Source organism: Pezoporus flaviventris, unplaced genomic scaffold (genome assembly GCF_033815535.1).
Source record: "Pezoporus flaviventris isolate CSIRO_AGI_PZ_B2104156 unplaced genomic scaffold, CSIRO_AGI_Pfla_v1 ptg000083l, whole genome shotgun sequence".
Classification (NCBI taxonomy): Eukaryota; Metazoa; Chordata; class Aves; order Psittaciformes; family Psittacidae; genus Pezoporus; species Pezoporus flaviventris.
This window is the reverse complement of record NW_026892631.1, coordinates 4,198,776-4,221,472: the sequence shown is the minus strand read 5'-3', so window position 1 is coordinate 4,221,472 and position 22,697 is coordinate 4,198,776. Positions and strand designations below refer to the sequence as shown.

General features: G+C 43.0%; 1 protein-coding gene and 3 long non-coding RNA genes across 4 annotated transcripts; 1 reads left to right on the top strand and 3 right to left on the bottom strand.

Annotated features, from left to right (window-relative positions):
• Nucleotides 1-1,479: 1,479 nt before the first annotated feature.
• LOC133280578 (uncharacterized) lies at nt 1,480-4,423 on the bottom strand. Its single transcript, XR_009747236.1, has 2 exons — nt 3,457-4,423; nt 1,480-1,843 (listed from the first exon to the last, which is right to left on the bottom strand). It is a non-coding gene; the product is annotated as an uncharacterized LOC133280578 (long non-coding RNA).
• Nucleotides 4,424-4,787: 364 nt separating this feature from the next.
• LOC133280577 (uncharacterized) lies at nt 4,788-20,868 on the top strand. The gene is made up of 3 exons (XR_009747235.1): nt 4,788-5,079; nt 19,496-19,548; nt 20,052-20,868. It is a non-coding gene; the product is annotated as an uncharacterized LOC133280577 (long non-coding RNA).
• LOC133280579 (uncharacterized) lies at nt 10,455-11,674 on the bottom strand. Its single transcript, XR_009747237.1, has 2 exons — nt 11,015-11,674; nt 10,455-10,491 (listed from the first exon to the last, which is right to left on the bottom strand). It is a non-coding gene; the product is annotated as an uncharacterized LOC133280579 (long non-coding RNA).
• Nucleotides 12,032-18,146, bottom strand: SRP9 (signal recognition particle 9). Its single transcript, XM_061475414.1, has 3 exons — nt 17,977-18,146; nt 15,755-15,823; nt 12,032-13,779 (listed from the first exon to the last, which is right to left on the bottom strand). Exons 1-3 carry the CDS (start codon nt 18,046-18,048, stop codon nt 13,660-13,662), a joined length of 261 nt encoding a protein of 86 aa, XP_061331398.1. The 5' UTR covers nt 18,049-18,146; the 3' UTR covers nt 12,032-13,659.
• Nucleotides 20,869-22,697: the final 1,829 nt, after the last annotated feature.

The following is a 22,697-nucleotide window of genomic DNA, read 5'->3' as shown; positions in this document are numbered from 1 at the left end:
ACTGTCATAATAATGCATTTGATAGCTACAACATTAAGTCATACAAAGATTTTATCCTATTGAGCCTTTACCCTATTTAATGACCCTCAAATTCCAACAACAGAGGGGTTTTTTAATGGATGCAGAGAAATGACAAGAAGCTTGGCATCAACTTGGGGCTGAACACAGCTGAAAGCTGGGTCTCCTCATCAGAGCTCTCAAAGCACATGTTATTATTAAAGAGAAGGATATCATATCAGTAATAGTTTTTAAGTCAGTTCTTAGCCACTCTCCAGCCAACTCAGTGACACAGTGCAATCAAATAGACTCCAAAGAACATCTTGAGCTTTACTTCAACATTTAATTCCTGGTGTCTGAAGAGAAATTATGAATAGCACATTGTTCTGCTCCGCCTTCCACCAGAGTTTCTAGGTTAACCTCCTCACATCCTATGCCAGTATCTCCATTTTGCAGATGGGCTGGAAAAGCATGCAGATGAACCAAATGAACTGGATGCTACAGATAAGGAAATGAGATCAAGGCAATTGTTCCTCAGGTTTTAAGGGAAATTCAGGTTCTATTTTTAGCTCCACCAAATCCTCCAGTTCCAAAAAGTAAAAGCTTGCCTTCCTCCTCTGCCATAGTATTAGTGCCAATGTTTTCCCTGGTATGATCCCTAGATAAGACTCAGATTCCTCTCATACTTCTTGGTGGTACAGCACAACATGTGTCCTCCTTTTTACTGTGGGATTTTCCATTAGTCTAATTCTCTTAAGTTTCTTCCATGAAATCAGAGAGGGAAAGATCTTCAAAAGCTTTACAAGCTTTTTGTATTATAGCACTGTTAGAAAACTGTGTTACTAAACCCTTTAATTATTAACACATGCAGAACTGACGTGTACATGGTGCCTTAGAGGGGAAGAGTGCGAACAGTTTGAAATCTTGCACTCCAAAGTACGTAGGAACAAAGTACATGAAAACCTTCCAGTTAAAAGGAGGTGTGGAGATGGAAATGATGAATATAAGGACTGCCAGTGGAAATTTTTGGCAAGCTGCAAAAGAGTAAGATGAGGTGCACCTTGTAAATTAGGATCATGACTCCAAATAGTAAGGGCAGCACAAATGAAAACATGTATGAGAGTGTAAAATGAAAGAAACCCCACTTTTATTATAAGTTGTGACTATGGAAACAGGAAGAGGTAGAAACTTGTTATCTCTCTATGAAGACTTCATTCTCAAAAAGAAAAGGAACTTTAAATGATGAGAGAGGAGGGGAACAGATGGTAGTCATCATTTTCTATCAAATAACTGCAACACCAAAAGGATGTGCCAGAGTAAACATGTAACAAGAACAATTCTTGCTACTTCATCTCTCTCTTAATAATAACTAAATATTTAAGTCCCCTTTGGATTTAAGGGCTTCATCTAGAGAAGTGCACTACCTGTACCCACCAGCTGAGAGCTATTAACACTCCTCATAAAGCAGGCAAGAGGACCAGGTCCTTTAACAGAGCTTTATTTTTGATTCATAATATTACAGCCATTTAACCTGAGAGAAAGACTCCTATTAGACAGCAAAGCACACCCAGGGTACAGATGTAGCGGGCAGCCAGGGCATGCATAAAAACTGGTAGAGAAACGGTTCTGTGCCTTTGTTGCAGAGTTCAAAAGAAGGAAAAAAAGTTCACAATTGACTGCTGGGTGCAATAAATACAAGAGCTGCTTGAGGTAGAGAAAGAACGCAAATAAAAGCTTGCTGAGCCTTTACTTGTCTTGTAGGTTACACCTCATAATCCCCAGCAGAGATGTTTCCAAGGAAAGTTGGAGGAGCGTTGCAGAACAGCTCACTTTCCAGGCAAGAAACCTAGAAAAAAGCTCCTGTTCTTCACTCCATAAACACAATCACAGATCATTTCCTCATTCTGGCCAATGCACTGGAAGACAGCAGCATACACTTAACAAAAACAGCAACTCACAAAGCGTGGCTACTGTGAGTCCCACAGTAATATTCCCAGCCCTGCCAATCAGAAAGTACTTATTCAATAAAAATATGCTTAAAAAATATCAAAGCTAATAATGCAACTAAAAACCAAACAACAAAAGAAAACCCTGTAAACCTCAGGGTATATTAAATCCGTTGTATTAACCATCCTGCTAAGTCCATCATGACCAAGATACTACAGCAAATGCCACAGCAGAAGTAGATTTTTGTGCTTTATTATTTATGTAAATATGCATTTACACACACAAATTATGCTTTCAATTAAATAATGTGTCAGCCCAGAGGAAGAATCCAGGACTTTTTCAGTAGCAGTATTCAGAAGGGGAGAAGGTATTTTGAACATTATAAGCAAACGAAAGCTCTTCAGAGAGAAGCAAAACGCTCTACTTTCCAAGTGACTTTTCTTTAGGGGCTTGCACAGTATTTAGAGATCCATTTGCCACATTTGGAACTTGCACATTAAAGAAGACTGCCCTGGTTGTGGAACTGTGTGTTGCATGAAAAAATAACCCCTTTTCCAGGCTCAACCAAGCTGTGCACACTCTGCCCCAAAGGTAAGGCTTTACCTCTGCTCCTCTGGCCACAAAATTTGAATGCTCCAGCTATACTCCAAGAAACGTGCATAGGAATAGGTAAGATAATCAATTCATTTTGCCTAGGGCTATAAGCTATACTTCACCTACCACCCCCATCCCTGCTTTGCTACTTCTCCCCTGACAAATTACTTGACAGACTATTACTGAGGAAACAAGAATTTCTGGGAGTGTTAGCATTCTGGAATTATTACCCCAAACCTTTTTATTTACCTGTCATAATTACTTAGTAGAATATACATGGCGAATCTGTGCTAAGAAGCCTGAACTTGTTTCACAGCGCTTACCATACTAAAACATGGCAGTTCTATGGCTAAAATTACTGGGTAGGACTGAAAGCTTTGCTGAAAGCCCAGATAAACAATCAGGCTGAAAACATGGTATTACCCTCTGGAAAGACCAAATACAAGAAGTACAGTAGATCAACAGGGGAGGAAAAAAGGCTTTTTGAATCACCCAGTAATCCAAAATCCTATTTTGAGCAATTTACACAGACAAATTGCATGTGGATTCTGGCTGCACTAGTGACAGAACACCAACTGTGCTCTATTTTGAATTATTTACTTCAATACCACGATTACCCCAATGAAAGAAAAAGAACAGAATTCAGAGGAAATAACAAGAATTTAAGAAAATCACACACAAGTTTTTATATATGAATTCAGACCAGGAAAGATACAGAACAAATTGTCACGAACTTGACACTGTGCCAGGACCTTCCCCACGAAGGTTTCAGCTCTGACACAGATCTAATCCTTGTCCTTGGACAAATTCAACTGTGGATCGATTTCCCAAGCTGCGTAATTGCTTTTGGTGCCTATCTTCTATCGATTTTCAGTAAACATTAGCAATCTGTGCACTCAAGTCTCAGTTTCTGCTTACTTCAGACAGGAGGAATATCCATTTCGGAGCAGAAGCACAGCATCTCAAAAGAACAGTGCCAATCAAACCTGCATTTGTGGCTGTGTAAGTAAATTTGAGGCACTGGCTTCCAAGACTGATCCCATCTCGCAGGTTCACCTACAACAACTGGGCAAGTTCTCTCAGTTTAGATAAAGCTTTGCTATGGAAATAAGGGATGAGAAAGCAGCCTAATTCAATAGAATTGGAGAATTAAGCAATGTACTCGATTATGGTATGTTTTAACTGCAGGGCAGAGTCAAAATCCCATCTGAATTCTGACAAACTGAGCCAAACTTGAGGAGCAAGTGCGTCATTTGCTTGGTCTTTGCAGATTGCTCAGTTACGCAACAAAATACGGTCATTAAACTTAAAAGGTTTTCTTCTCATCCTCAAAATGCTTGTTCAGCAAAGGGGACTATGTACATGATGCTCATTCACACAGTTTTCAGGTTTGGCAAATGATCCATGCACAGAAAGTTCCATTCCATATCCCCGTTTAGAGATGAATAACAAAACCCAAACCAGTCTATTATACCACAATAGTTAAAACCCTTACTCCTAACTAAACCAGGGAATCTGGCCAGATTCCCAATGCACACTACATAAAAGTACTCCCAGCACTGAGGCCAGCTTATCAACAACTTGACTCCGGACAAACAACCCTGGCTCCAGCAAGGAATGTAACATCCACTCTCCCCCCAAAACACATTAAGGACTTTCTGTTCCCAAAATCAACCCAAACACCCCCACCCAGCCCACCGCTACTATTCAGACTTTAATAATACCCGCTGTTAATAGCATTTTGATGCTACCAGCTGGCAGAGCGGCACACACTCTTTAAAACAACGGTATTTAAGCCCTGCAAGCACAGAACCCGCTTTCGGGGGTCCCCGCTCCCCCTCCGCATTGACTCTCTGGAGGCTTCGGCGGGAGCCGCCGCACACACCACCACCTGTGTAAGTACGGCATTCACAGGACGGGAAGCCGGGGCCGGAGCCCTCGCTTCGCCCCTTCTTCCCTCAGCGCTGTCCCGCCGAGGCACCGCTTCACCGCGGGCGGGAATTCAAACACCCCGCGGGCCCCGTTACCTCAGCCGCGGCCGCGCCGCCACACGAGCGGGGCGAAGGCTGAAACGCGGGTTCAGCGCCGCGGTCGTGCTGCCGGGAGGCTGCGGAGCGACTCGGAGCGGCTGAGGTTAAGGCACGATCCGACCGCGGAACGCGGTTTCGAGACTCTCGCCTCAGGCGACGGAGCGAGCCCGCGGGCTTCACCTCACACCGCGCCCGGCAGCCGCCCGCCATTACCTGCCGCGGCCGGAGCCGGGACCGCCCTCGCCTCGCTGTGCTCGCCGCCGGGGCCGCCCACTGGGAGAGGGGCACGGGACCGACCGGGCCCTTCTGTCCGCAGCCCGGCGGGAGATGTAGTTCGTGTCTTGGAGGCGGGGAGCGCCGGATTGCGGCCCGGGCCGCAGCTGAGGCCCTCCGCGGCCGCCTCAGCCGGGGACGGGCAAGGACGCGGCCGCGAAGGTTTTATGCGCTCGACGCCAGCCCCAGACACGGGGTTTGGAGCGCTCTGGCCACGTTCAGCACCGACCAAACACGGGTGAGTGGGGAGTGATGGGGCTCACCAGGGCTGCAAGGCACAGCTGGTCACAGAGCGCTACAGGCTGCAGACCGGTAAACACTTAAATCACCGTTGGAATGCCAGAATTCGGGCACAGCAGCTACGTGTGAGCTTCCCAAGCGGCTCCTCAGCCGATCTCACCAGCACTCACAGCGCTGTAATAGGAATGAGTGAGGAAAAGCACCTGCAGCACAGCTATGTGCCTGTCAGAACACTAAGAACCCATGTACCAGGGTGCTTTTCCCTTGATTTTTCAAAGCCTGTCTTCCAAACTTGGTGAGAGAGCCCAGAGCAAGCCTCAGAAGGTCCAGCGGTAGCAACTAAGCCTATCTGTAAGTACCTAACAAGCAACTTAATTTCTTCATCAGCTCTTTGAGGTTTTTCCACCCAGTCAGTTTTCACCTGTCACTTCCCTCCCAAGTTCCAGTTTTACCTTTTCATCACCTCTGCACCACATCAGTTCTCTGTTTGCATTGTTGAAGAAGAGTCTTAAACAAAAACCTCGTGATCACAGACAATTCCCTTCACATCTCTCAACCTCTCCCATCAAACCATCCCAGTCAGCTAAGGCAGTCCTTTGCACAGAGTATGTGGTGCAGTTCTCATGCCATGTTGCTGTGAGCAGCAATTAGTAGCTAAATGTAATGTTTTAAATGTCTTAAAGCAACAAGTGCATAAATCATTCCGTAAGTACAGCTTTCCTGTTTTCTTCTTCCACCCCAAACATGCTAGGGTGGGAGTTTTACCCCTACTTAGGCAATTGTCTTCACCAGCAGGTCCACACAGCTTTGTTTTAGACAACAAAAGTGTTAGTAGCAACCCATCTCGCTGCTGTAGGACCACGGGGATTTCACACACATATAGATACGACTGTGTTTCATGGTAAAACATAACCTTTATAGGATGACAGAAATGCAACTGCATTATGTCGCACTGTCATAACTTTATTACAGCTACCATACAGATTCTGTGTTTGACTATTTTAGTTAATGAAAAATAACAAATAGGGGATAGAAAAAATGTTATAACAATGCCAGCTCCAAACTCTAGCTAGCCAGTAACTCCAGCCTCTCCAGCTTGTTAAAGAAGTAATTTCATACTTCATCCAGCTTGTCCCATGTTCTTAAAACAGGCATCTTCAGTCATCCAGGCTCTCCTTAGGGCCTTCCAGTTCTTTCTTTCATGAAGCAGACAGGATAGTTCAAAGTTCCTGCGGTGGAGATACCACTCTTATGTATATGTATGTCTTCCTGGGGGTGTTAACACTCTTAAATTGCCAATCATTAAGTACTAGTTTTTCAGCTGAGCTTTAATGGTACTGACCATAAGATGCTTCTGGTTCACAAGCAGAAGGATCTTCTTATTTGCTGAAGCCTAAGTACTTTTTTGATAGCCAAAAAAAATATTTTCTTATACTATTGGATATACTTATACTATTGGATTATATTATTGGATAAAGAAGTGGTCATGTAGTCTATTATTAATGCTTCTGTGACATGTACACATGTATTCTTGGCAAGTGTGACAATGGAGAATCTTCCTCTACCAAAGCTCAGATTTGAGAACAAAATCCTCTATTAACGCCCACAAGTAGAATGTGAAGATGCAACTGCATAACAATCGTCTTCCCCCAAGCAAACCAAAAAGTCACCATTATCAACTCTATAGAGGAAGACGAACATGTCTGAAGAATAAGTTTAAAACAAGTGAAGAAGAAAGGACTGAAGAGCCAGAAAAGAAGGAAGCTTAACAGAGAAGTTAGAACAGGGAAGGAAAACTGATCATGAAATCAAGATAACCCATCCTCACCCCCAATGAAATCACACACAGTAGGTGTTTCAGGGTTTGTGTTTCAAGGTTCAGCCACCTGGATGTATTCTGGAGGCACCTTCAGAATGTATTGGTTTGGATCTGCTGCACAAGAGTGGTTACTATGGCAGTCCATACACTTTCCTACATGCTGAGCCCTTCAAGAATGTTAAGAGTTACACCACAGTTTTGTAAAAAAACTCCATAATATAATCTTCACGTTGTATTGTGTCTTCAATTCTGGTTACTCCATTTGAGAGGCTACCAGAGTGCTACAGGCCATTAGGGAGAGTATCATCTACAGTCTTTAGTCCCACACTTTCTGTAGCATTATAGAACAATACATTCAGACATACTGAATCTTTAGGTAACTATTGTATGGCATGTACATTACACAGCATTTAACTGGACGGACAGGAGGCTTTTACAAGCAAGTCAGGGAAGTTACAAGATGCAAGGTATTTAGGCTGGGGTTCCATGGCAGCTTAAGTAAGTCTAACTGCTGGCTCTTTTGTTCCTATTGTTCTGACCCTCCTAACCCTAACCCTCTCTAGCACCCATCTGACCTTCTGTGAAGCCACTTCAGCACAGAACCAGGCAGAATAACCAAACTGGCAGCTCTCCAGAACATTAAGGACTTCTCTGATGCACTGTACATCCAAAAGGTTCAGCTGAGGCTCTGAGGCACACTGGAATCAGAGTAACAGAAGCAACAGGGACCAGCAACCAGCTGTTATATGGACTATGGAATCCTAGGCCTTGCAGTTTCATTAGATGATCAATGATGCTGCAGTGGTTAAGAAGCTATTTGCAAAGCAGCTGTTTGCTCTGTTAAAACATGGTTGGTTCTCTGCATGTTTAAATATAGTCATGTTATATGGGTCTGCTGTGTGACCAACACAGAGGAAAAGCTTGCCTCTGGGCACAAACAAATAATCCCTAGTGAATCTTGTTCACAGGCCAGCACCACCACAGCCAATGTGTTTAATAAAAAAACACAGCTGTCAATCACTCACTGAGAAGGTCAGTTTCCTTCCTGCCCCCAGATTTAAAACGTATCCTTTATGGCAGTTTACAGTAAGACACTTTCACAGGAACACATTTAAGGCATTAGTTCACCCTCTTGCCTGCTGACTCCAGAAAAGAGCAGATGCCTTTGGGAGGTAGCATCTTTAAGCCACACACAGTTTGCCAGAGCTCATTTGTCAGAGCCCTGAGGCAAGCCTTTCATCTTTTAGCCACATAATGATAGCAGAACTGTATTATAGATGGCTGTCTTTACATGCATGAGCAACCCAGTTAAAATACGTATTTCTGCTAGCCAATGCAAGAAGCAAATTCCCACCTGCTCACTATCAGCCAGTAAAGCTATTCAGTAGGTGTCCAGACAACTCAGCCTCCTCTCCAAGAAGCTCTAGAATCTTGCTGTAAACACATGCCTGTACTCAGGAAGATTCTGCTCAGTAGCAGCAGAACAATACAGACTAGTCCTTTTATGAACAGATACCACTTCTAGACAAAACATGAACCCAACATGCAAACAGAACTTCAAAGAAAATAAAAACACAAAACTCAATCTCTCCCAGACCTCTCGGTACAACTGGTGGTTTAAGTTCTAATAAAATGACTAAAAACTGCCCCAAAAAAGGAGGCAAAGAATGTGAGCACAAAATCAAAACTTGCTACAAAGCAAAACATCCACAGAGCTGATCTTGATTTAAATAGAAAACACTTTCATAAACACCAACATTAAGAGAAGCACCATACTCTTTAGTTTTATAACAATGACATTCACACTTCCTGTATGAGGAGTACTTACAGGCTGAGTACAATGCTATTAGACTATTTCCACCTAAGATCACTCAGAAATTGCACTGATTACTTAAGATACTTCTAGAAGGTCAGAAAGTAATTGCGTTCCCATTAGAGGACTCACACCTATAACTAGCTTTGGCACAGAAAATAAGCACTGCCTTCACCAGAAGCAAAGATTGTTCAACAATAGGGCCTGTACTTGCACAAAGGCAGTTAACTCTGCTATCATCCTGTGACCATGGTTTTATTTGCTCAGTTTCCACAGGCATGGTCCACTTTAAGCCCACATTCTCTTGGGAGCATTTAGGCTGTTAAAGCAGTTGCAGGACCTACATAAGCTTGCATAATCAGCAGGGCTTAGCAAGCTACCATGTTTTGTATTTTGCTGAGTAACTAATCTGCCTCTGAAATACTGTGGCATCATTCTCATCTTAAAACTAACAATACTATAAACTCAAAAGTCTACACCTGCCTTCAGCGCATAGCAACTCAGCCCAGCAGAAAGGTGGGTAGGTTCATCTGGAAGCCTGTCTTTTACTTATGGTAAAAGTAGTAAGAGATGAAAGGCGTGTTTTTGTCATCCCCAGCAACAAAGACAATTCAACTGTAGATTGTATTTAAACTTTGAACTCTCAAAGCCTTTATAAAAGATAAAATCTTCATAAACAAACATTTGTATTGAGTCATGCAGCATCTACCTTTAAAGTGGTATCAGCTTTTCAGAACTGACACCCCATGTCTTGAGAAGTAATCATTAATAACTTGAGCAAAAAACTAGGATTAGTTCTTCAGTTTCCTTTAAAAAGTTATCTTACAAGAAGACTCCTAAGATACACTTCACCAAAACAGCTTTGTTCCATTCAATTAATTTCAAAGTTTCCTTAGCACAGAGCATATTGTACAAAGAAGAATACTGTTTTCAGCTAAGCTTCTACTCCCTAAAGTCACCCACTAACGTTCACAGACTCTTGAAGGAAATTGGACTTGTGCAGAAGCTGCAGTCTAGATGAGAGTAAATTATACAGAAAAAACACATCTATTTGCTATATATTCATTTTTCTACTTTAGATCTCAAACTTCACTTAAAAGGTAGTTACAGTATCATTTTTTCCCATAAAGCCAGAAGTGAAAAAAGCACTGGTGCACTGCAGGCATAACAGCTTGTTACCATCCTTACTAAATGATTCTATGATTCTAAGATGAATGGAGAGGATTTGTTCTGCCTGTAGTATGAGGGCTTCCAGATAACGTCATCTTTTAACAGCAACCTGTGGTATCATCTAAGCCTACAAGAAATCTTGAGAGGGACTTTCACAAGGGCCCCTAGTGACAGAACAAGGGGGAATAGCTTTAAGATGAAAGAGGGGAGATTTAGATTAGGTATTAGGAACATACTAATTACTGTGAGGGTGCTGAGGCGCTGGCACAGGGTGCCCAGAGATGCTGTGGCTGCCCCATCCCTGGCAGTGTTCAAGGCCAGGTTGGACAGGGCTTGGAGCAACCTGCTCTAGTGGAAGATGTCCCTGCCTGTGGCAGGGGACTGGAACTGGATGAGCTTTAAGGTCCCTTCCAGCCTGGTGATTCTGCAAGTCTTAATCACATCTGGCAGAAAGCAGGCTTTCTTCCCATTTATTATAGCAAAATATTGACAGCCACTTTTATACTGCAGGAAGGAACTTACAGAGATAAAATGTAATTATTTTGACAAGTTAAAACATTTTTAAACGCACCTGCTTGGCTTCAGTTCCACTTCCCATTGTGACAGACCTGTGTACCAAAGCATCCAATTTTACAGAATAAATCTGTCACTCTTAGAAGTGTCAGGTCGGGACATAAGTGGAAACACAGGCCCCTTCCATAAGGATCTCTAAATCAAAGACCTGTCATCAAAAGTCTCACTTCTACAGATAATTTAAGGATCTTTATGTAATCCAGAATACACTTTACAGAACAGACTACACTGTAGAAGATCAGGGTTAAAACCCCTTAAGGAAAACAGAAGTGATAGTAGTGCACGGAAGATTTGAAACACAAAGCTTAAGTGCTATGCACAAAGAAAGAATTTAATTAAAGGCACTCAGAAAATCCGGGAAGTGAGAACACCAGAAAACCAGAATAAATTCCATGGGTAAACTAATCCAATTTCTTTGTGCAATAACAAGAACAATATTCTTTATTAAACTGTTCTCACAAAACAGAGCAATTACTGAAGATAACTAACATGCAGCAACAAAATTAGCTACAGCAAGCAAAAAGGTCCTTTTTAATCATTCCCCTTCTCAAAGATTACCTGTTTCTAGCAGCACACGTAGCCCATCTGCTCCTGTTTGTGCCTGTGACTGGCACAAACTCCCACGTGGTGATCAGAAGCATTTGCTCACATGCTGGGCTGCCAAATTCAGTGCTTCACACGCAGAGCATCCAGTCACCCCTTTGGCATAAGCAACCACATCAAGCTGGGTTTTTCATCACATACCAATGGCCACATTTGAGTATTGCAATATGATGGACTTAAAGGTTTGTCAGGGAACTGATCAGTGTACATATGCACCCTCAAGAGCAAAAAAAGCAGAGCTTTGAGCTCACACACACTACTGAAGTTGCTGAAAACTCCAGGACAGTCAAGAAGCACCAGTTGTTTCCAAAAGCTTTTTTTCTTTTCTTTTCAAGCAGTAGATTTATTGGTATTCTTGACTGCACAGAACCACCCTAGTTTTTCTGCGTATACGGAGAACAAGCTGAACAACACATCTCATACAAAAGTAGCATTAGTCTTTCCTTATGATTTTACAGAAATAATCTCTGAATTCAGAAAAACAGAAATCCATTTCCCTGCTTCTTTTGCTTGACAGCCGCTACTCTACTACATAGTACTGTCATCCCCATCTCCACTGGACAACAGTACCCCCCTTCTAAAACCTGCTTAAATATATATATATATATATATATATATATATATATATATATATATATATATATATATATATATATATATATATAAATACATATACACACACTAAGTCTGTCCAGAGTCTTCTTTCTCTCCCTCTTTACTGTATCCTCCAAGCATAAGCAAGTATCATCATCAAAGAATGGTTTGGGTTGGAAGAGACCTTAAAAGATCAATCCAGCCTTTCTGTACTTCAGCTCACAGAAGACATCTACATGCCAAACCATTTTATAAGAGAGATCCAAAAACTACACCATAACAGCTGCAGCCTTTTCACCTGCCAGTTTAACAGCTTAAATCTTTGCATGACTTTGTGTAGGGACCATTCATAGCACAGAGCAGTACTTCAGACAAAAGTGATTCAACTACTTAATATATTATATTGCAAACATTAGGAAAATAATTTGGAGCATCAAGGAAAACGCTCACTATTACAGTATCTTTATTAACTTCAAACAAAGTTTTACCTTCTCTCTGGATTTATTTGTATTTCAAAAGCCAATACAAACCCAAAACCATTACATACATACCAGTCACTCCTGTAGACTAGGATGCGAGTCTTCACTGGGAATTTAGCTCTATTCCAACAATATGCATCGTCATATGTTCAGTTAAAAGGGTGCTCTAATGCAATATTCAAGCCTGGAGTTTTTTCCAAGCCTTTGGCAAATGTGGGAACTCCACTGCTTCCAAGTAGCTCAGTTATTTTTATGTGACAGCAGGTAGCTATTTCAGTCGATTGTTTTGTTACATAAATGCCACTACAGACTTTTGTGGCTTGGTTTAACCCAAAACATTAGTCCTGGAAAAGTCTAGTTATGCCAATAAGCTAATCTCATTAAAATACTCATCTGGTTTTAAGTATGCAAGAACTAGTCAAAGCAAGTTCCATTTCAGCTACTGGGATTTCCAGCAAAAAGCCTTCCATCACCTTCCCAGAGGTACCAGTGAAAAACAAGTCTAAACCACAGAAGCATTGGTCCGTTTTTGACAGTGGTATTTTAAGTGTTTATTAAGCTGGTTTTCAGCCATTGATTCAGTTGACTGACATCCATCTGCCACATATAATATCTGAAAATGCAGTTTGCAAACTGCTAAAATAAGGAAGCTGGAGTGTTTGGCTGCATTTTTTTCTATTAATACAACAGGCAAGAGCTTCCAGAAATTGTCTTGCTGATATACTTCAACAATGCCTGAAGCAATGATGGGAAAAGGTCCCCTGGCTAGTCTAAAATAGTCCCAAGTCTGGAAAAAAGCCACTACTCTTTAATATTTTCATAAGCAGAAAAGAAATTCCCATTTTCTCACCCATCTCTAGCAATGTTTAGGCGAAATTCTACTTCCATTTTTAAAATACGGAAGTTTTATTTAAACAATGTAAGAGTTCTACAAACTGCATCACAGATAATGCACAGCTTATGACCAAGATCAATAGTAAAAGCTGAAGTCTTGCTAATGACAGTGCTAATAGAAAATGGCAATTTTAACACTGCAGTGCAGAAAACATCTGTTCTCCTAAACCCCACTGATGTGTATCATTCATGTAGATATTTATTAGATCCAGTCATCATGCTACAGTACTAGTCAGGTTAATACACCTTCCCACTGTGCAAATATACCAGCATAACGTAGGAACACAATGAAACCTGTATGAAATAGTTACTTTCCAGAAATAAGCTTGTGGCCCATCAAATTCAGATTAAAGTACTATAGATTTTAAATATTTACTTGTCTTCTTAGCATACCTACTGGGTAAGACTAGTTTCTTGTTCAATTCCCCAAAATAAATATAAGCTTTCAACTGAAAGCATTTATTTCCCTAGTTTTCCAAAGCAGAGCCTGGAGGGTGGGAGGGGAAATGCTGCAGACTCGCCATCAGTCCACTTAGTCCATGAAAGCATCTCCTGTCCCAGTATTCGTTCAAATCCAAGAGATACCTTCTTCCAGTGAAATATGACGGGAGCACTTATTGTATTTGCAGCAGTTCAGTCTGTTTCCATGGCAGCACTGCGGGATTCCTTCGCCACCATGAGTCGCATGAGCTGACTGTGGAATTTCTCAATCTTCTTTACGTCTTGTGCCTGGTCTGTTCTATACAGCAAACACTGTAAGAAAAAGTTGATTCACATCAGATTTCACTCAAACTGGTTTTATCCTGTTTATAGCTGCAAGATATTTATGCTTGGAACACATAAAACAAGTACTTAAATGTTCGTTTGCGGCATGTTATTACCAATCATCAGCAGCAGCAACATCTAGTCTACCTTGTTTTAAAACACATCTGTGTTGACACAAGTTTCTTTGAAAGGCTCACACCTTCCATTTTGAAAATAGGGAAGCTCATGATTTATCCTGTTTTTTATTCTCCCAGAGAAGGTGCTAAAACTTAGGGTTAAAGCTGTCTTTAAGACACTCCTGTTTGTGATCTCTAAAAAACAAAACCAGATTTTAAATCTGTAATTCCTTTCCTATTTCACTGTATTCTGGAAGTAAGTTTATCTTGCCTTTCACAGTCCTTGGTGTTACACTGCCAGTGACACAAAATCAGTATTTCTCACTGCTGGGGATCCCTTCCCTTAGGCAAAATGTAAGACAGGCCTAAATAAGGAACACTGCATCTGATTAAGATAAAAAGGAACTCTTTGATATGACAAGTCTGTGAATGCAAAAGGGACAAGCAATAGTGACTTACAATAAAACTGCTTAGGGTTTTTTTTGCTAAGTAATTCCTTATATTTGTACAGCCTCAGTATGACTGCCCAGGCTGATCTAACAGTGAAAAAACTCATAATACTCCATTCCTCAGTGCTGTGAACACAGTGACTTTGCCAGTATTACATTCCTATTTTAAGTTAGAGACAGTTTCTTTTTTCCTTCAACCGTATGAGTTCTACAGATTAAGCAAAGAAAACTTCCCTTCTTGCCTTTAGAAAAAAGGCAGCCCCCCCCCAAAATCCCAAACTAAACCAATCCCCCGCCATCTCCCAGTGGAGAGTCTTTCCCTGACTGGAAGCAGGGAAGAAAGCCTGCAACTGAAAAGAGTTCACAGTCATGAACCAGCCTACTCCAACTTCCCGTATGGAAGATTTCAACTAAACTGCCCCCATTCCCCCTGTTATCAGTGCCCTGAACTCAACATCTCACCCATGTCAAGCCCTATCACCCTATCAAGAAGTGGAGTTCCACATCTCTCACAGCTATTGGAATATCATGCCAGGCTACTTTTCCTAGAAAGAAGAAATTTGACTTTTTCCACGTCTAAAGATCAGAGAAGGGCAGACTACTGTTGCTTACCCTGAACTGCAGAAAAACAACTTGGCTACAACATCACTAGCAGCAAGAACCTGGCACTGTCATGTACATTAGCACACATACACCAATGCCCACCACCCTAACCCCATCCACCCCAATGTTTCAAAGTGCCCTTCCAGGCGATTTAGAACAAAAGCAACCAGTAAGCACAGCTGCTCCACCTCCTTGAACAGCCCTGGGAAGAACAGTGCAGAATTCCATATTGCATGTATGTTCCAGTATTCACTGAATGAGTACCGAACACCATGGCAGCATTTCAGAAAATGGGATCTCTGAACTGCAATGGAATCTTGTCTTTCAGTCTCATCACCACTCCACTGTCTCAAAATCACCAAAAAGGAGCTTAACCTATGGCTGGAAGTTGTCACCACTCTGAGCAAATGAAAAGGGCCACACTCACACTACTAGACACCTGTGTTTGAAGATGCTCCTGAAAAGCTTCAGCAGAAGTCACCAATGTCACTCCATGAAGCATTTTCAGATAGAGAGAGCTTGCAAGATTTTTGTAGTGCTTGTTTTCCTAAAATCCTGAGTTATGCTGACACCTGTGAAGGACACTGAAGTGTTACTTTTCCTGGACTGTGCAGAGTTGAACCACAGGTCAGTGTCAGTCACAGACACAGCAACTAAGGAAGGCTGAGCACAAGTTTAGAGAACAGTCAGGCACTCTGAAGGCAACAGCCAAGAGGTCTCAAGTTGACTGACAGCAAAATGCAAGTCTGTGAGAGGCACAATAAGCCCTGAAAGAGGAATATATTCTGTACTTACAGCTACATCATCCGTGACTTTGATACAGAGGTTCCCATCACAGTGGCGATATTTGAGAACAACCCGCACCTGAAATGACAAATTGTAAGAATTAAGGTCCACAGCTAACAATTCTAAGAGCATACCTGAAGGTAATCTGCCCATTCAGACTAACTTTTATTATAAATATGTACTGCTTCATATTTTCATCTCCATGGTGACCACTAATCCCACAGCCAGGACAATGTGGGAGTTGAACCATCACATTTCCCTGCCTAACATATTAAACCAGTATTACAGCAGCATCAGAAACTTCACATCAGACATGTTCAAAACCATGGTAAATACAACAAGGAGAACTGCAGAGACCTCAGTGACAGGCAGGATGAACCACAGGAGGTGTGGCAACACAAGACACTTCAGAAGAAGTAACTGGAAGCTTGTGTTTATAACCTTATAAACACACACAAAAAAAGTCTAAATCTAAAATCAAGTCTAAATGAAGACTTGAAAGGGATTAACTCAGTGAGGTAAGCTTAACAGTAGTACTTTTTCTTCTATGATACCTAACCTGATATGTAAACCAGTCATATTTCCAGCCACCACAGTTATTTCAATAGCTGCACCACTGCCTACAGACAGATTTGAAGTGTTCTGATGTTTTTGCAAGTGGAAAGAGAAGATACAAAGAGGAACACTTTCTAAGTAATTAAAATCAGAAGACTGAAGAACTTCTTTCCAATTAACTGCTTTCAAGATTCAACTCTTCACTGAGAGTTCCTACTGTTCCAAAAGAAAGAGGCTGCCACAAGCAGACATGGACTTGATAGATAGCTTGTTCCCACAAAAGACAGGACCATTCACTACTGAGTTTACTGGCCCATGGAGAACATGCACTCTCTCCCACGATTCTTGTTCTTCCCTCAGCTCCTTGACAAGCCAAGTTACACACAAAAGCTCCTCAGGCTTGTTCTCCGTACTCATAACTCTGAAGCCTACATAAACTCCTTCATACAAGACAAGTTTATTGTCATGGATGGGGAGGGATTGCCTTTGGAGGCCCCTGCAGAAAAGGGGAAGAGGAACTCCTGTCTGCAGCAACATCCCTTGTCTTTCATTTTGTTGACTATTACAGAGCATAAGAAGGTAAAACAAGACAGTTTTACTGTCAGTAGATAGTGGCAACTGCATATGAAGTCATCACCTACACTAGTTAAAGACAGATCATAGAATCATAGAACACCAGGTTGGAAGAGATCTGAGAGATCATCTAGTCCAATCTTTCCAGGCAAAGCATGACCCAGACTAGATGTCCCAGCACCCTGTTCAGACGAATCTTAAAACATGCCCAGCATTGGGGAATCCACTGTTACAAACTACTTCTGAAGGTGTCTCCATGTTCTCTATTTTTGGTGAAGAAAACTAGGTCTTTTTTTCCCTAATGTTTTCTCAAGCATGAGTTCCTCACTGCCTTTTGTGCTGCTCTTTGGCTAAATTATAGCACTTTTTCTGAATACTTAAAGTTACTGTGAACAGTTGCACAAACTACATTCCTGAAAAAGTTACCAAAACCAAAATGCAGTCATACAGCAAGAATATTCTTAGAGCAATTACTCTTTAGAAAGCAAGCACCTTCCCGTCTGCAAAGGCACTGCAGGCATCACTACATAAGACCTAACGAATGCTTTAACTTTTTAGAAAGACGAATTCAAATGATGCAGTCTTAAAGGTTCTCATCTCATAAACCAAACCCACTCCCGACACACCTTTCATTCCGCAAAACTCGTAATCCCAGTTCTAACTCAGAGGCACACTGTAAATGAGCACGTCTCTGAGGTGCCGTTCTCGAGGCCCGCACCTCAGTAACACCACCTATTGCGCCGTACTCTACGCGCGATCTGGCGGTCTTACATGAGGCTGCTGCCTCCCGCCTGCCCGGTGCAGGCCACAACCACCCTGGGCACACCTGCAGGTCCCGCCACACGCCGCACACGGGTCCGCGGCCCGCCGGGGACACGCATCCTGCCTGGAAAGCCGCCCCACAGCCGGTTCCACGGCCCGGCGTGGGCTCAGCGCCCGCCTGCCTGCCTCCCTGGGCAGCCACAGGACACGAACCGAGACCGCCGCAGCCACCGCCTCACCACACAGCCGCTGCGCCCCGGGCCTACCGCGAGCGGCGAAGGCCCACCTCGGCCGCTCATCCCTCCCGTCCCTCCCGGGCCTGTCGCTGCGGCGCCCCCCACCTTCATGGGGTCGGCGAGGTAGAGCTTCTCGGCAGCACGCGTGAACTCCTCCCAGGCCTGGTAGTGCGGCATGGCGGGGCCGGCACGATGCGGTGCTCCGCTACCCCCGCGGCGGCAAGATGGCGCCGAAAGCGGCGGGCGCTGCGCCGCTGCAAGCCGGCGGCTCCCATTGGTCGGCGAGAAATTGCGGCCCAATCGCGAAGCGCGTGACTCAGAGATCGCGGGGCCGGGGGTGGAGTGCGGCCGAGGGGCACCGAGAGGGAACGCGGTTGCCACAGCGACCCCGCGAGGCGCGGCGGGATGCCGGAGAGAGTTAAGGGTTCGATGCCCGCCGCCACCGGCGGAGGAGGAGCAGCAGGTGGCTTGGAGGTGGGACGGTCTGTGAGGTGGATCTTGTGGGGCTCCACAGGTCGGGTGCGGGAAGCCTCTGTGGCTGCCCCTCAGAGGGGCTGGAGGCTCGGGTGGACCAGCGTCGTGGCCTGGCTTCGTGAGGAGGGCCCGGGGAGAGGTGAGGGCAGTGCCCCGGGCCAGCCCAGGCAGGCGGGCCCCGAGCGTGAGGTTATCTCGGCTGGCTTCTACAGCTGGATGTGGTCCTGCTTTTCCCAGCTGGAAGGTCCTTTGTGAGGCTGGAGGCTGTGTCCATGTTGAACAGAAAGGGTATTTGAGAGCAGCTCTCCGGCTTGCCTAGGCCGCTGCAGCCTTTCAGAGGAGTGCTGAGGTGGTGCTTGGGAGTGAAGCTACTGGTTTCAGAAAGATCCGAAGTTGTGATATTGTAAAGATCTTGGAGAGCACTCCTTTTCAAATATGTGTGTGTGCAACATATTTACGTAAAACTGACTGAAATTCATTTCAAAAGAGAAATGAGGGGTAAAATCCCCAATTTCTCCTGTTAGGTTATAAAATCCTGTTTCCTGAAGTGACCTGTGCTTTCTGTTCCTTCATTGCCAGATGGTTGTAGCCAGCCACAGTGCTGAGCTCTGACCACGTTACGCAGCTTGTGTAACCCCTGCAATTACAATTTCATTTGCAACCCTCGTTTCATAGGGACACACTGGAAGCCCAGCAGCTCCTGACAGTGACTCACAACTTTGAGTTAGCTTTACTGAACTGGGCAATCCTCAGTGGTGTGGCCAAACAAGTGAACAGGAAAGTTTAGGGCAGGTCTGTGTGTAAGCCTCCAGTAGCAACATGGGGAAATAGTAGCTGTAGGGCTTTTGACCACAAAAGACACAATAGGTGCAAGGGAGAATGAAGAAACGTGGCATAGAAATGAAAGGGCTGATGGGAGGTAAAGGGAGAAAAACTAGAATGAGTTTCCCTGAGTCAGTAAAGCAGAAAATAATTGTTACTGTGGGGATCCACTTTAGCCTGCAGTAACCAGACTGCCAAACTTTAATACATTGTGACTTGTGGGTGTTACAAACGTGGTCTAAACAATTCTGGTAAAGGGTGTTGCACCAATGAGTGGAGGCTATGAACAGTGGAAAGGCTTAAAAGTTTCTTGCTTTTTAATTTCCAGAACTGCTCACAGAGTTTAGATGCTGTTGAGTGTGAGAACCAAGCTTCAGAAACGTAAGAGATGTCTTTCAGATTCTGATTAAAGGTGACTGATGTATTGAAAGAGCCTAAAACAATTATTCACAGAACCTAACAGGGAGGGACTGCTTCGGGTAGCCATTTGTAACAGCAGAGCAAGAATTGCTTTTGGCAGTGTTTTACAGACACATGGGGGATGTAAATACATGAAAATGAAAGTGTGGGGAGCACAACATTTCATAGAACCATTACTCATCAAATTTGGATCTGGGTTTTCAAGTTGGACACAGACATTTTCTGCCTCCAGTTTGGGGCTGTCCACTCAGAAGCACCTTAGGGTTGATTGATTTTTATAGGATTTTGATTTTTGACTCAAATGTTCTGGATCTTTTATGGCTCTTTTGACACAAGAGCTATTTTAGGAGCTTGCAAATGGTCAGTCATTAGCCCTGTAATTCACAATTTCTGCAGCTGAGCTAATGCAACAGGGCAAGATTAGAAAACAAACCCTTTTTGATATTTCTTCTTCCTTAACCCAGATGGTTTCTGTGATCCAGTTTAAGATATGCACAACTTGGGAGGTGACAAACTGCAGCAGCCAGGACAAAGAGCACAGAGAGGGATTTCATAATTGGCTTTACCTCTGAAGAAAATGTGATGTGTCACTGCGACATTTATGTACAGCCTGATACACAGTTCTGCACAGCCTGTTCCTGGCTGCAGATCTTAAGGATTTCGTCTTCCCTGCCACCACCGCCACCTATGGCCCCACGGTTGTGCTGCCACAGCTGTTTGTAACTCTGCACTGGGATCAAATCAGTGCTTGCATTAAAAGCAGCACTGGTTTTAGTAACACTTTTTTCTTAACCCAGATGGGTTCGTTTTTCCAGTTTACTGTGTGGCCCTATGTACTGGTGTGCTGACACAGCTGTTGGAAACATACCTTTTTTTGGTGGCAAGGCAGGATATGGGGATTCCTACTGTTTTTGCTGGCTTGCCACCAAAAATGGGGTCTGTGTGTGAAACTGTCCCCCTCTTCCAGCTCTCCCGAAAACAAGGCCAGTTGCTGAAATCTTGGCAATTAAAAGGAGAAGCTATTTCTGAGCCTTGAGGAATGTCTGATACCTATAGTTAGTGCGCTGCTTCACTGTGTTGTTCTCCTCTTGCCTGGAGAACAGAACATTTTCTTGACATGTTTGAAAAGTAACTTAGGCCACTGCAGTTATTCAGCTGAAAGTTGTATTTGATGTATGTCCAAAACTGTATTTTCCAAGAGAGTTCCAGTGAATGCAGTAATAGTAGAAATCTTTCAATGGGCTTTTTGTTTGGTGAAATAAAATGAACAGTTGTTTATCACTGTGGAGTGTTTGGTTTGCAGCCAATAATAATTTAGTAGTTAGGAAGAATTCTGCTAAAACATACATACTTATCTTGCTTTCTTTTCTTGAGTTCCTGCTTTCCTCATGCAAGAAATCATTCCAGTGATCTTAACAGCCATTCCATCACTTGTAAGTGAAATCTGGAATGCTGCAAAACCTCAGCTACCCTTTCCTCAGCCTCCCCTTGTATATCCTTGCTGCATCACCCAGACCACCTTAGATAATGTCTTTTTTAGCTTGGATTTAAGGCCATAAAAAGCTATGAAGCAATAATGTAGCTACTGTGCAATGAAGATTTTTCATGCGGTTTTTCCTCAGGCCTTTTCCCCTCATCCAACCTGTGTGTACATGATTAGTGATCTCTCTTTGATCAAGCTTCTACATGCATTGCCACTGCAAGTTCTGCTTTGTATAGTTACGTTCAGGCATCTGGATTCCACACGGTAATTTCTTTAGTATTTTATCTAGTGTCTTCCTTTGCATAAATGACAAACTGGAAGAAAAGAGCAGAAAAAGACCTTGCATTATGTACTAAAATACCATGCACAGAGATCTTGAGTTCTTGCAACTCATATAAAGTTCATGGAAGTTGCAGCTGCTCAGCATCACTCAGGGTGAGATATTTGGTTTCCTGTTCTTCACATTCATGCTTTTATTCAGGCTAAAGCAGGTGCCATATTCTTATTTGCAAATGTAGTTTTCTTTCCTGCATAAGGAATTCAGATAAAAGAGTATTAAATTCATTAAAGTAGTTGTCTGCCACCGTGGCATACTACTGGTGGGTGAAACAAGCTGGTCCTGCCAGCTAAAAGAAGTTTGTATAGAGCACTATGCCTTATAATGCTAAATTATGGATTTGATGGGAAACAATAGGACAAACTCTGATCTTGCTTATGCTGCTGTAAATCTAGAGCCATTTCATTTATTTCAGTAGATTTTTTTCTATATCTGCAGCAGTTTAATTAAGAGCAGACTTTGGTGCTGAGATGATAATCCTTTTCTTGGACCAGGAGCAGCATAAAGTCAGTGCAGTTATACAGGTCTAAAGGAGTGCTAATGAGGAATTAGTTATAAAGCAAGGATTTCTGCCAGGAATGCTTAATGCTTAAAGAAGGAGATACAGTAATTTCTTTCAAACTAGCTTCAACCCAGCCCTCAGTAAAGTTGAGGAGAAGGCATGGGCATGGTGATTATACATTCCATTCTGGTGTGTATATGGTCTAAAACAGCTTGGGATTTGTACTGATGCAAACTTCAATCACAAGGGGTTATTTTTTCCTTTGAAAGGGTATTTTTGTGCATAAAGATGCAGATAGCTCTTTAGTACAGCAAGATCTGAGGTCTTTGACATCTCACTGGCTTCTGAATCTCAGTAGCCATGAGAACCGAGGCTGCAGTCAGAAGCAGTTCGTGCTCCTGGATGGGTTATAACATGCCAAACTGAGCCACAGGTTTTCACTCCACAGCTCCTAAAGGAACAAAACATAGGGCTCCTTTCTATGGGTTTCATGTATTAAACAGCTTGGCTAATGGTTTGGCCAGGTTAAGCCATACATAGTTAATTACATCAATGCTGATTTTCTATTTCTCTTGCTCACAAGCATCTTATCAAGTGATTCAGACTTATACTGTCATAACAGGATAATGAAGTATTGGTGTCACTTGGTTGTTAAAATGTTGTTTGTGATAGTAAAGGCTGTATTTGGACAGCACAATTCTGGGGCCCTGTCCTGGTCAGTGACTGTCCCAGTCAAATCACAGCTTCAAGTCAGGATGAGACCTGGGTGCCTGGTACTATCCTCATTC

Excerpts from the sequence above, each read along its gene's own strand:
- SRP9 (XM_061475414.1), bottom strand. The coding sequence starts at position 18,048 with ATGCCGCACTACCAGGCCTGGGAGGAGTTCACGCGTGCTGCCGAGAAG. Across the intron at positions 15,824-17,976 it reads ACCTCGCCGACCCCATGAAG|GTGCGGGTTGTTCTCAAATA; the intron begins GTGGGGGGCGCC and ends TTGTCATTTCAG. Across the intron at positions 13,780-15,754 it reads AAGTCACGGATGATGTAGCT|TGTTTGCTGTATAGAACAGA; the intron begins GTAAGTACAGAA and ends TTTTTCTTACAG.